This window comes from Mustela nigripes, chromosome 2 (genome assembly GCF_022355385.1).
Source record: "Mustela nigripes isolate SB6536 chromosome 2, MUSNIG.SB6536, whole genome shotgun sequence".
In the NCBI taxonomy this organism is placed as follows: Eukaryota; Metazoa; Chordata; class Mammalia; order Carnivora; family Mustelidae; genus Mustela; species Mustela nigripes.
This window is the reverse complement of record NC_081558.1, coordinates 98,226,096-98,240,965: the sequence shown is the minus strand read 5'-3', so window position 1 is coordinate 98,240,965 and position 14,870 is coordinate 98,226,096. Positions and strand designations below refer to the sequence as shown.

The window sequence follows — 14,870 nt, the reverse complement described above, 5'->3', positions numbered from 1 at the left end:
TCAAGCGTTGGTATTGGAAAGATTATGTCATAACAGCCTCAACACTTCTGTTTATGGTTTTGTCAGTCACACCACCTCTCACACCTTCAAATTCAAAGGGTTTATGACTAATTATTGTTTTACTTAAGCATTATATTAACTTTCAGAGAAATTTTCTTGGTGGATATTGACTTTTTTTTAAACAATGAGTATAAAATGAAAATTATTATTGGTGTAAGTTTTACCACTCAGTCTTCAGTATGAATATAGTCGTTTTGTTAAGTAGGACTTGCATAGTTCCATCAGTGTTTTCCTGATATGGCCCAGATGTTCATTATTTTTAACTCTAATATCTATCATTCCAGAAGTTTGGTTGTTTTTTTTTCCCCCCAGCTCTAATTGGCTTTATTTTTATTTATTTTTATTTTTTAAAAATTTTTAAAATTTTCTAATAAACATATAATGTATTAGCCCCAGGGGTACAGGTCTGTGAATCGCCAGGTTTACACACTTCACAGCACTCACCATAGCACATACCCTCCCCAATGTCCATAACCCTACCACCCACTCCCTCCTCCTCCCCACCTCTGCCACCCTCAGTTTGTTTTGTGACATTAACAGTTTGGTTAATGTCCATTATGGTTTGTCCATTCCAGAAGTTTTTAAATTTCTTTTATGTGTATATAGAGTTGTTAAGATTGATGAAACCACCATAGGCTTACGTGTATATATTTAGAAATAATTTAGCTTACCATGTGACCTGCTCTTCTGTCCCCTTCAAAAAACTTTTAAATAAGATTTTAATAAAATTAGTGAAATTTAATTGAAATTTTATACTTATTAATATTTCTATTAAAATTATACCTGACATGCAAGATGAGTTATTTTCAGTTTCAGGATCATTGTTGTATTCTATCAGTATTAGGAATGAATTCTGGAAACTTAGTAAGTTTTTCTTATTATTATCTTGAATTCTAAATCTCAAATACAAATCCAAGCCAGGTATTAATTGACAGAAGGCATGTTGCGAACAAATTCAGAGAAATTAGGTTTCAAATTATCTTGTAGCTTGCATCAATTAAAAAAAAAAACTTGCAGATAAAAAGGCAGTTTGCTTTTAATCATGTTTCACAATTTCCAAAGAATTAGTTGAAACCAAAGCTGGTAATAAATTGTGTGAATAACATGCTACATTTAGAGAGAGAAAAGACTATTTTGCAACACCTAGATCACTAATCTTTTTTTTTTTTTCAGCAGTTTCTAAGTCATTTCATTAGAAATTGTTGCTTGCTGCAAGTTTAGACCTAAATAAATACATTTATCCTTTAAAGGCTGTCAAGGTTGCTTCAGAATTTTTATAGCTCTTTGCAGACATTCCTGGCTTGGAGTGACTGAGTGCTTCCTTAGGCTATTTAATTAATACAATGTAGATTGCATTCTTCTTTAAAGAAAGTTGTAACACTTAAATTTGTTAATTTAATGGCCCAGTTCATTGTTGATTAAGCTATCAGAAACCAAATTACTTTTATCTCACAACCAGCTGATTGTTTTATTTCACTGGTAGGTATGAAATTCTGTAAATATGCTAATTTGTTTTATGGTAGCATCCTGCAGCTCTCTTCTGCATATACTTTATAGTACTTTTTATTCATTTAGCAAATGTTTAAGCATTTACTATATCCCAGTCACTGGGCCAGGTGCTTTCTCAGCAAATTTTAGTTTTTAGGGTCTCTTATTAAATAATTTCTGGGATGTCTGGGATTTTTAAATTAGATCATTAAATACATTTTTAAAAGGCATCATGTTAGAGGAAAAAATATTTCTTTGAAGCTATTCGAAAAGTAGTGTCAAAACACTACCCATGTGTTACTAATGACCATGTATTTATTTATGGAAGGGTGGCAAGATATATTTTCCCCAAGTATGAGAATTCTTTGGGGAACGTTCAAAGCCAGTTCTATTGGCTCTGATTAAAATAAGCAGAATAAATAAATCCCTACCCCAGAAGGACTGGTGCTTCTCTTATTCTCTGCCGTTTAAAATTCTAGAAACAAAGTTTTCAAAGCTTGGATATCTTACAACTATAGAACTGAAAGAGTGCTGCAAGGTCAGACCAGCCATGATTCATTCAGTGTAAGTCACAGATATTTATAGAGATAATATAGTAGTCCTTGAAAACAATAGCCTCAGAATGCCAGGTGTTAAAGCAGTTATGAACTAGTACCAGTCTTGACTCTAAGAATTAATTTTATATGTGAAGGTCTTTAGGAGGTAGAATTTTGCTGATACTGGTTTAGTGGACATTTTTGCATTCTTTCACCTGAGGTTTGCGATTTCCTGGGCCTTTTTTTTTTTTTTTTTTTAAAGCACAATGTGGGGCTTGAACTCATGACTCCAAGATCAAGGGTTAAATGCTCTACCCTCTGAGCCATCCAGGCATCCCCTGGGCCTTTCTTTGATCTTGCAAGGTGACTAGCCATTATATCTGTTTTCCAGACAAACGTAGGAGAGAAGGCTAAGGGCAAAAAGGCTGACTGGGCAACTTCCGGATATATATCTGTCCACTCTGTCTGCACAGGAGGCTAGGAATTGTAATTATCAGCCACACGCACTGTGCAGAGTTCTGTAAGTAAGAAGGAGAGAGTGGGTATGGGCTAGGGTTGGTAATTAGCAGTCTGTACTACAGGTATTATCCCACGACCCACTGCCCACAGAGGCACAAAGCAAAACATTCCTCTCTCCCTGACTGCGCACATGGACTTCTTATCCATGAATCGGGTCTCCAGCTTTCCAAAACCAATTTCTCTTTTCAGATTATACTCTCCCCAAATTTGCAGTGTTTGTGTAGGTCCCCCAGTTTGAATTCTCTGGAAGCAGGATGGTACAGTGGAAAGAGCGCTGCATTTAGAATCAGGGAACCTGACCTAGTAGTTGAGTTCATCACTGGTGTGTTGGACTTCGATATCTGAGCTTCCTATTGTTCCTTTGGATAATGGAAACAAAATGCCTTTTCTGCCTGTGTTTTGTAGGTTTCTTAGAGGATCAGATGAGCAGTTTTAATGTATACAAAAGTACAGGGCAAATAGTAAAGCAACATGTGAGGAAATGTATTATTATGGTGATGATGTTGAAAACCAAACTCTTCATCTTCTCACCAGAATGAGCTGCTGCTCCTTACTTTTTTTTTTAAATGTCAAGTCACAACATCTGGAAACCTCAGTCTCCTTTATGGCTGCATATACCTCCCACCCCACGTCTTTGGTTGTAATGGTCTTTGATATTATTCTCTTAGTATTTCTATATCTCTGTCATCTCTGTCCTCCTTACTGCCCCCACCTTGTTGCTCAGGGCCTTCCTCTGACACTTCTCACTGGGCTAGTACAGTAGCTCTCTGAGTCAATTCTAGTTTCTACATCTCTACACATTTCTGCATAGCCCTCATTTTTGTTGCTAATGGATATAATGTACCATGGGAAAAATTTACATAATATTTCGTAATAGTCAATAAATATTTTTCTACTTTTAGACATTAGGTTGTTTATATTTTCAGTTTTATATTATGGTAGTAGATATTTTACGTGTATGTGTATACATATATAATATATATGAATATGCATATAGCTGGTGATTACTTTGTTAAAAAAAACAAATTCCTGTAATATGAGTTACTAGGTTAATGGGTGGTTGTTTGAGACTTCTGCTTCATTTTTACAGTTGTTTGCCAAAGGATAGTACTAATTTATGTGCCACAAACAACAGAGGATTATCATGAATGTATTGCAGCTTCTCACTGTCTAGCAAAACTTTAAAGATATATAATAAAAAAACTCAGCTTGTCCATTTTTCATGTACACAGAATCTGGGCACTCCAAATCTAGGAAGATTTGGTGGGTTGTGATCCAGGTAACCTTGTACTTCTATTTATAGGCGAGAATGGGTCAATACCCCTAATGTGAATTTATCAAACAAGTGGAAAGTAAGAATCTCAAGGAAAGATAGAAAGTTTTGTTCCTGGTCCTGTTTCCCTTATAGGCTCTTCAGCACTTAAAGATGAGCTTGGGGCTTTGTTTACTTGGAGATACCCAAGGGTGCCTTCTCTCTCCCTGCCCGCACACAGCCCCCACACAGCCCCCAGCTCTTCTACTGCCTTTCCCCTCTGAGTGTCCCCCCTTGTCTGCTCACTTGGGAGCCCTGACTGTGTAGACAGTGACAGGCTGGCCTCACATGTCTTGCTTACTTTCATCAAGGGTTTATGGAATGATTCTGAGTGTTTGCCCTTGTTTGAGCAAAGGAGCTAAATTGACTTAAATTTTCATTTCTTTAAAAACAAGCCTTATGGGGCACCTGGGTGGCTCAGTGGGGTAAAGCCTCTGCTTTCAGCTCAGGTCATGATCCCAGGGTTCTGGGATCGAGCCCCGCATTGGGTTCTCTGCTCAGCGGGGAGCCTGTTTCCCTACCTCTCTCTCTGCCTGCCCCTCTGCCTACTTGTGATCTCTGTCTTTCAAATAAATTAAAAACAAACAAACAAACAAAAAAACAAGGGTTACATTCAGACAAGTACAAATTGCTCAGGTTCCTTGATGGCACCCTCCCCATCCCTCTTCCTTTTATCAAAAAGTTTAGAAGAAAGTTGGATGATGGGAGAATTTGGATTATTTATGAGCTTTTATTTTTTTGAATTAAGTGTAATCATAAAACAGATAATGAATTAGAAGGTTTAGCTGACTATTCTAGAGAATCAAATCTAGAGAATCATGAATATTTGCTGATGATATACATATATATCTGGATTCAGAGTATGAAGCATTTTTTGACTTTCCCAAAAAACTTTCATGTTAAGATGTCTTTAAGGAGAAACTTACCTGTTCTTTTATTTAGCACGTACTTATCATTACCATGCTATCCAGGATTTATAGTCTATGATTCTGTGAAATTTATTGAAATAATCAGTCAATCACAGTTTTTGCATATATCCCATATCTCTTATACTGTTTGTAATGCAATTGAAGTCAAGGATTAACACTGATACCCACCCTAGTACATCTTTTCCCTTTTAAAATCTTGAAATGAAAATAATCCCCCCTTTACCCCTTTGACTGATGTATGAATTCAGTAGTCTTCTTGGGTAAACACATGATATGGCAAGTGGAATCATTCCTGACTCCGGCAACTCTAGTTCTAGAGTAGTTCCCATCAGTATTTCATATATAACCCTCTATTTAGGAAATATAATTTTCAAAAAATTGTGTCTTTTAATATTTAAATATAGTTGGAACGCTTTTTTTAAAAGAATTTTTTGACGTTGAAATTTGTAAATATTTTCCAACATTTAAAATGTTTTATGAGAAAAATCACTTAAGAATTATGGTTGTTGAGGTCAAATATTTATGTAAATAGTAGTAAATGAAGTGTAAAAGGTAGTATCATTGCATAGAAAGATTTATTGTAATAGAAATGATATTGGCTATTCTTCCTTCATGTTATATGAAATAATTTTATAGTTCTCTCTCTCTCTCTTTCCCTAGGTGAACGTGTCAAACCTTTTACGCCAGAGAAAGCAAAAGAAATTCTAATGTCTTTACAACGACCTGCAGTCTTCTGTAACATGGCTTTCGATTGGCCAGCCCAACACTGGACTGTTAAACACCTTTCTGAAGTCCTTCCTGGCAAGCAGATACGATTCAGGATGGGAATGAAAAGAACAGATACAGGTTAGGACTAAAAGTAATTATCATAATGTGTCTTCAGTAGCATTCCCATGTTCTTAGCAGTAGTTTCTTTAACTCTACAGAACCCTTTGTTTCTAATACTGTTTTGACTATTTGCAGATGGGAAAGTTTTATTGGAAGTTTTAGAAGGACAGTCTGTGTTAAGATTCTTTTTCAGACTAAACCTATAGTTGATAACCTTCTATAGTTGTTGATAACCTTTAAGTTGTATTTGTTTAGGTATCATGGTTCACTGAATGTGGTAGATACTTAATATTTGTGAGTGTGTTATTATCTATGTTCCCCTGGGACTGAGAAAGATGATCACTAAGTTTATGGTCCCTTCTACTTTTGACTCATGTAGAATGTGTCCTTTTGTTTGTGGCTTGAGGCACTATATTTATAGTGTTTACTCTTGGTTGTAATTTTATCTCTCTCCTCTATCAGCTGCCTGACCTCTGTGGTACTGCATAAATATCAAAATGTGTAAAGCTCTTTCTTATCCTCTTAAGCAGTTAGATTTTGCCAGCCTCTTCTTCTTCCCTGGAGACTTGTAACATTTTGATATTTTGCCTTATAGTCAGATAATGTAGTTACTGTTAACTCTAAATATAATTAATTTAAAAGAAAGAAACAGTGCTGTTTTGATCTGAGGGGGTCTCTAACTATTGTCTAGCTTTAGAATGTGTTTAATAACTTCTATTTTGTAATTTGGTGTCTAGAGTTTGGTAGTCTAGAATTTCATAATGTTTGAAGCATTGCTGTGAAGTGGCTCTATGAGTATCTATTAATAACTCAGAAGGAACTAGAAAATTACCCCATTTCCCTACTAGGTTCTCTAAACTTTTTCTCATGTTGACCTTCTTGTACATTTTTCAGGAGTTACGTGGTTTTCGGTGTCTAGAACCCCCTTATACTCACGCAGGTAGAGGAGGCTTAATACCTAGCACTCTTTAGCATCTCATTCTAATCACAGACCAAAATGTTTACTGTACCTTAAAATTAAGTGCTAGATGAGCAAAAGGCACGTAAAAGTTTAGCTTGTGCCTTTTCTTTCTTAGTTTTAGTCAAATAAATCTCCCATCCTCTGAGGTTATTAGACAATTTGGAGTTAAAGAGGAACTGTAATTTTTTTCACACACCTGGTTAGACTCCAAATACAACACGACCCCTAATTGCTAACAGTTACTGAGAGCTTTTGTGTTAGGCACTCTTCTGAGTGCTTTATACATATTAGTTCTCTTAATCTTCTTCAAACCCTCTTTGAATGATACTATTATAAGCCTATTTTGTTGATGAGGCACAGTGATTTGACACATTCAAGCTAATACTTAAGCATAAAAGATAAAGTGAAAGGTCTCTGCAGTTGTGAGCAACAGCTCTGTTTTTACTGATTTTTTAAAAAAATTTAGATACAATTCACATAACATTAAATTTATCATTTTAAAGTATACAGTTCAGTGGTTTTAACATATGCACGATGTTGTTCAACCATCATTACTGTCTAATTCCAGACATTTTTATCATTTCCTAAGGAAGCCGAGTACTCTTTAAGCAGTCAGGTCACTTCCCATTCTACTTTACCCCAGCCCCTGGCAACCACTAGTCTGCTGTTTTTATGGATTTGCCTATTTGGGACATTTCAGTAAATAAATGGTATCATTTATATATCATATCGTTATATATCATTTATTCATTAAATAGATGGTCTCAATAAGTAAATGGAATAATTCAATACATAGCCTTTTGTGTCTAGCTTCTTTCTGGTAGCATGTTTTCAAGATTCATCGAGGTTGTGGCGTATGTCTATATTTCATTTCTTTTTCTTTTTTATATACCACATTTTGTTTATCCGTGTATCCGTTGATGGGCATTTGGGTTGTTTCCACTTTTTGGCTATTATGAATAATGCTACTATGAACATTTATGTACAAGTTTTTATGTGGGTATATGTTTTCATTGCTTTTGAGTTTATACCTAGAAAGGGAATTGCTGAGTCATATGGTAACTCTGTGTTTAACATTTTGAGGAACTGCCAAAACACTTTCCAAAGCAGCTGAACCATTTTATGTTCCTATCCCACTGTATGAGGGTTTTAATTTCTCTACATCTTTGTCAATATTTACCCTATTTTTTATTCCAGCCGTCTTGGTGGAGTGTGAAGTGTTATCTCATTATGGTTTTTATATGCATTTCCCTAATGACTAATAATGTTGAGTATCTTTTCATGCATTGATTGACCATTTGGATCTTTTTTTGAAAAAGGTCTATTCAACTCCTTTGCCCATTTTCTAAGATTTTATTTATTTATTTTTGTGAGAAAGAGAGAGAGAGCAGAGAGAGCACAAGCACATAAGTGGAGGGGGAGGAGGAGAGAGAAAAGCAGACTCCCTGCTGAGCAGGGAGACCCATACCAGATATGATCCCAGGATGCTGGGATCATGACCTGAGCCGAAGGTAGAGGCTTAACCAACTGAGCCACCCAGGTGCCCTTCCCGTTTTCTAACTGAGGTGTTTTTTGGTTTGTGGGGGAGGGTAGGTTTGGTCTTGCTGTTGTGGAATGTTTTGGGTTTTTTGTTGTTGTTGTTGCTGTTATTTTTTTTTATTATGTTATGTTAGTCACCATACAATACATCATTAGTTTTTGATGTAGTGTTCTAAGAGTCATTGTTATGTAGTTTAAAAGAGATCTTTACAGGTCTTTCTCTACTAATGATAGCCCTATAAACCCATCATAAGTTGAAAATATCTCAAACTAAAACTGCATTTAGTACACCTAACTGGACACATGGGTGGCTTAGTTGGTTAAACGTCTGCCTTGGGCTTAGGTCATGATTACAGCGTCCTGGGATGGAGCCCCACGTTGGGCTCCCTGCTCAGCAGGGAGTTTCCTTCTCCCTCTGCCCCCCTCCCACCCCCACTCAAGCTCTCTCTCTCTAATAAATAAATAAAATCTAAAATAAAAGGATACATCTAGTTTACCAAACATTATAGCTTGGCCAGCCTACCTTACATGTGCTCCGAACACTTACAGCTTACAGTTGAGCAAAATCATCTAACACAAAGCCTTTTTTTTATGATAAAGTATTGGATGACTCACGTAATTTATTGAATATGGTAGTAAAAGTGAAAAACAGAATGATGATATGGGTACAGAATTGTTGTAGGTTTATCTGTTGTTTATCCTTCTAATGGTCTGGCTGGGAGCTAGCTTTTGCTTGTTGCCACAGTCCAGCATCATCAGAGAGTATCAGTATATATCACTAGCCAGGGAAATGGTCAAAATTCAAAATCTGAAGAATGGTTTCTATGGAATATGTATCACTTTCACTCCATCATAAAGTCGAGAAAGTGTTACGTTGAACCACTGTAAGTAGGAGACTGTATATATTCTGGATATTAGATGCTTATTAGACTTAGGACTTTTAAATATTTTCTTCTATTTTGTGGGTGTCTTAATTGTTCTTTTTTTTTTTTTTTAAAAGATTTTATTTATCCATTTGACAGAGAGAAATCACAAGTAGACAGTCAGGCAGAGAGAGAGAGAGGGAAGCAGGCTCCCTGCTGAGCAGAGAGCCTGATGTGGACTCGACCCCAGGACCCTGAGATCATGACCTGAGCCGAAGGCAGCGGCTTAACCCACTGAGCCACCCAGGCGCCCCTTAATTGTTCTTTTTAAATTTATTTCTTTCAGTATAAATGCAGTACTTCCACAAGCAGTAGAGGGTGGTTGTATAAGAGTACTAACTCCTGAATCAGCTTGCCTGGGTTCATATTTTGGCTTATCATGTGACTTTGGGCAAGTTACTTTACTTCTCTGTATCTTAGAAATGTTTTCAAGATTAAGTATGTTTGTATGCATAAAACATGTAGGACAGTGCCTAGCACATTGTAAATGCTTAACAAATATTATTTAGAAATAGCAATAATTAAGAAATAAAAGTATGACTTCCTCATTGTAAAGAACGTTAAAAAAATGGGAAGATCCAAATAAATTTAAAAACACTTTCTCCTATTACCAAGAGAAGACCACCAGTTACACAGGCTTTTTTGTATTTTATAAATACACTAGTTACACAGGCTTTTTGTATTTAAAAAATAAAGTTATATTAATTTTCACAGCCTGCTTTTTTATTCCCTTCACATGTCCTGAGCAGTTTCTCTTCATGTTAAATGTGATTTTTAAATGGCTAATACTCTGTTGTATGCTAGTATCATAATGAATTTGAATTTTTTTCCTGTTTTGATTATTTAGATTGCTTAGAAACTTCAAATTTATAAATAAGTCTGTAGTGAGCATCATTGAAAACAAATCTTATTCAGGTTTCTGGTTATTTCCCAGGGATAGATTCCTAGAAGAAGAATGACTGGGTCAAAGGGTATGAATGTTATCACGAGTAGCAGCTCTACGCGTGAACCTGCTTACCCAGAAACCTCTGAGGCATCTGATTGCCCCTCCAAGTAGTGTCTGGTGACCCTGTGACTTAACCCTAAGTATGTAGCACATCCACCTGCTTCTCTCATGCCACATGGCCATCCTTTAGGCAGGGTTGCCCTGCTCTCTCTCACCAACATAGCTGCAGTAGTCTCATCCCTGGTCCCTCTGCCCCCCTTCCAGCCCATTTTTCGTATTGAAACCAGAGACAGGTTTTTAAAAACACAAGTGTCATCCTGTTTTTCTGCTTAAAACCCTTAGGTGGCTTAACCCTTACGCTAAAGGCCAAAATTTTTGTGTGGTGTAGAAGTCTCTCTTTGCTTCATTTCCAGAAGTTTGCTTCTCCTTTGTTCAAGGCCTTTGCATATAGAGTCCAGCCATTCTTTTCTCCTTTCCCTTTTCCCCTTACTGCAGCTTTCCCTAGTTAACTCCTCTTCCTCCTTCAGAGCTTAGCTCAAATGTCATTTCCTGGAAGTCTCTCCCGATCACACAGCACCTCTGCCTCCCAAATCAGGGGCAGCCACTCAGTTGTTTCCCAGCACCTTGTATTTCCCAGCAGCACTTAGCTTAGAATCACGTGGTTAATCTGTAAGTAATTAACTCTTTCAAGTCTCTCCTCCCCCCAAGAAAGCCACCTTCGTGAGGGTCAAGGTCAGCCCTCACCATGGGCTGAGCACCAGATGGACACTCAGGTATTTGTGGAATAAAAGAATGAAAGGCTTTTGGTGCATATGGCAAAGTGCTTCGCAGAAATGTGGTTTATATGTACTCCCCTATCAAAACATGTGAGGGTGCCTGTTTTGCCACTTCTTTCCCCAAACTGAGATTCATCCTTTGGGGGAAAAAAAAAAGGACTGGTATCTATATATAGTCCATTCTCATTAACATTTTATTTTTATTTTGTTTACTTAGAAATCCTTTCTATTCTAATATTTTCTCCTAATAGCTTGATTTCCCTTTTACATTTAATCTTTATCCTTTCCATGTTTATTTTGTTGTATAGTATTCACTGACTTTTTTAGGTTAAGTTGGAAATAACAATACCTTTTATTTTAGTTCCATATACTGAATAATTCTTTTTTTTCCCCTACTGAGTTTGAAATCGTCTTTATTATATTACTATATTCTTACGGATTCCAACATCTGTTTTTCGACCATGTATTGAGCTATCAGTTTGGAAGCCAGTAAAACGTTATGTAAATACTATTTTAGCAACTGATACGTATTTTAATATTTGAAAGAACGACTCATCCTCCCTAATTACCCTTCTTTCTCAGTATTTTCTTGAATGTTATTGAATTTTATTCCTCTAAATGAATTTTAGAGTTAAATAATGTACTCATATTAAACAAATCCTGTTGGGATTTTAAGTGAAAATTCAATAAGTGCTGTTTTAAGTTAATTCAGAAAGAATCTCCCTTGTGATAATACTGTTATCTGCCTATGCTAGAACCTGTCATTATCACCTCGAAAGTCCATTTCATCTCTCAATGAAAATATTTGGGGTTTTCATATTTCAGATTTCTTAAAATATTAATTATAAATATAAACTTTTTATAGCTGGTATAAAGGAAAATATTTTTACCTATTATATTTTTCTAACTAGTTGTGATGACTAGATTTTTAAAAGCCAATTTTTGTATGTTTATTTTTTATCCCACTATTTATTAGTATATGTAATTTTTTAGTTTATTCTTGTGGGTTTTCTAGGAAGTCAGGCATCTGATCTTAAAATTAGTTATAACCTTGTTTCCTTCCTATTGAATGTATTTCTTATTTTTGTTTTATATCTTAGCTTGATTTTTTCTAGAATGCTTGAGATAATAGTATTAGTAATTATACTGTTTGAGTTATATGTATCTCTTAGTTTATTTTTATAAGCAGATAACAACATCTCACAGCTCTTTGAAATGATTCTGGATCAAATTCATTTGGATCATATGGGCCCAGGGACATGGCAGTAATTTGGGAAAAACAGTGGTAGACATAACCCAGAGCATTTGTAGATGGGGGTGCAAGGATGGCCAGAAGTACACCTGCCTTCCATGCAGTGTTTCTTGCTTGTAAAATGATGAAGTCTAGGGTTACCTGGGTGGCTCAGTCGGTTTAGCGGCTGCCTTTGGTTCAGGTCATGTTCCCCGGGTCCTGGGATAGAGTCCCACATCCGGCTCCCTGCTCAGTAGAGAGCCTGCTTCTTTCTCTGCCTGCTGCTCCCCCTGTTTGTACTCTCTCTCTGTCAAATAAATAAAATCTTTAAAAAATTAAAATAAAATAAAATGATGAAGTCTAACAAAACGGAGAAATATTTGTTTCCCTACTCTGGAAAACCCATTTTAGGACTCCCTTTTATGAGAGTTAGAAGCAAACTCAACTTATATATTCCTTCCAAATCCTGAGCTCGGTTGAGCTTCTTCTTACCTAACACTTTGACAGTAAGTGGGATAAAAATTGTAGCTGCCTAGGCTACTTCAATGTTAAATGAAAGAACAATAATAATAAAGTTAGAAAGGAATAATTGCATTGCAAGAAATAAACTAAGAACAACTGTACTACCCAGAAAGAAATTGTCATGATAACAGAATGAAAACAGTACCTTTGGTGCTGCTACTTCCAGGAAGGAAAAATTTAAGATTCTATTTTGAAATCACTATGTAAATGTAAAGAAGTCTGTCATTTCCATTCATTCCATTCATTGTAATTTTCTCCTGACAGTTAAAGTTCTCACATGTAATTTTTGCCCTTTTAGATTTTCATTTTTTTAAAGTACAGAACTTGCTGTGACAGAATACAAAGTCTCCTGATAAGGCTGCAATGCAGACATGCCTGTGAAAACTGGCCTACTACTGTACCCCCCAGGGACAAATGTCTCAAGTAATGGCTTTGGTATTCAGTTCGATCAGTTGGATTGAATTTTATGAAGAGAAAACTCTTAAGACAGTGTAATGACTTCAGGCTTCCATTGGAGCTTACTGAAATGACTATGAAATGACTCCTGTTTCCCAGAACCATGCAGCTTTCTTGCCACATGGGTTTTTGTTTGTTTAAAAAAAAAAAAACAAAAAAACAAAAAAAACTGTGTATTCCTATATTGTTGGGGTAAATTCTTTTTTTTTTTCCCCCTAAGATTTTATTTATTTGAGAGAGGGTTCAAGTGGAGGGGAGCGGCAAAGGCAGAGGGAGAAGCAGGCTGCCTGCTGAGCAGGGAGCCCATCGCAGGGCTCGATCCTTGGGTCCCAGGATCATGACCTGAGCCGAAGGCAGACATTGAACCAACTGAACCACCCAGGTGCCCCTGTTGGTGGGGTAAATTCTTAACGATGATGTTGATAATATTAAGAATATATATAGATAGATAGATAGATAGATAGATAGATGAGTTACTAAGTGGCAGGCACTGTTCTGAGTGCTTCTCAAAAATTGTCAAATTTAAATCGTTTTTAAATATTGCAGATTTTTATCTTTTAGATAAATGTACTCCTATAAAATCTTCCTGCTTCTCAAAGTCAGATGACAAGTTGATGAAGTAGATGAGTTAGGATGACTCTCTGGCATACACCCTCCCCTCTGTTACTTCTCTGCCATTTTGAGTTACAGGAAAAAGAGAGGAGTGGGGGGAAAGATGGTCAAGATAATCCTAGGCAGTTCAGGCAGAAATGGAGGGAAAAGATAGAAGCTGTTGAAAGAAGAGTTTGAATACCTTTCTCCTCTTGCTACTAACTCAACTAACTTTTAAAGTTAATGTAAGGATTAGAATTAGTGCCTAATTGTTATTGAGCATCTGCTGTGTATCAGCTATTGTGCTAACTGATTTACATGCAGAACATCTATATCTCTTAAAAGGATTTCATGCTGATCATAATCAGAATTCTTGAATATTAACCTCCCAGTGAGTGTGCATTGAAAATATTCTGCTTTTTACCAAAAAAAAATTCATTTTATCACTATTGGAAGAATAATTCTTATATACATGAGTCATGCCCATAGTAACGAACCATTCTGGATAGACAGTAGTCTTCTCTCTAAGCTTTCCTGATCAACCCTCTTCTTTGGGTCTTTGCCTTTCCTATGTGTCTGTGGCACAAGATTTTGCATTTAATTAAGTAATGCCTCAAATTTCCCATTATTCTAGCTAAAGCTTTATCTTTGTCTAAATATGTTCTCGATCCTAGAGTCTTACATCTCTTTTATGTTCCTACAAGCCTGAGCACAGTGCTAGTTACCAGTTAAGTACTTTATAAACAATTCTGAAATAAATGAGTTAATGAATAAATGAACAGACTTTAGGGGCGCCTGGGTGGCTCAGTCATTATGTGTCTGCCTTCGGCTCAGGTCGTGGTCCCTGGACCCTGGGATCGAGCCCTGCATCATGGTCCTTGCTCAGCAGGAAGCCTGCTTCTCCCTCTCCCACTCCCCTTGGTTGTGTTCCCTCTCTCGCTGTCTCTCTTTCTCTGTCAAATAAATAAGTAAATAAAATCTTTTTAAAAAATGAACAGACTTTAAGTTGCCATTGGCCACTTAATGATTCTGAGGAGCTTTTATGGTATGTGTGCAATATAAAGTCAGAAAATTTTCAAAAGAGGTCTTTGCTTTTTTTCCTTCTTAATCTGAAGAAGTAGCTCTCAAAATTTTTATCTCAGGATCCTTTTGCACTTAAAAATTATTGAGTTCCCAGTACAAAGGAGACTAGCATGGCCCCTGCACAGAGATGACATACAACTTTATGCAGCTTTCCATATTTTCTGTAGTAT

General features: G+C 36.4%; 1 protein-coding gene across 2 annotated transcripts in view; it reads left to right on the top strand.

The window, feature by feature from the left end:
* HSPBAP1 (HSPB1 associated protein 1) overlaps nucleotides 1–14,870 on the top strand; it is a 63,239-nt gene that overhangs the window by 8,385 nt on the left and 39,984 nt on the right. For both annotated transcript variants that reach the window (XM_059391069.1, XM_059391070.1), the window contains exon 2: nucleotides 5,505–5,690. In XM_059391069.1, coding sequence (XP_059247052.1) covers nucleotides 5,505–5,690 — 186 coding nt within the window. The remainder of the gene's footprint in view (nucleotides 1–5,504; nucleotides 5,691–14,870) is intronic.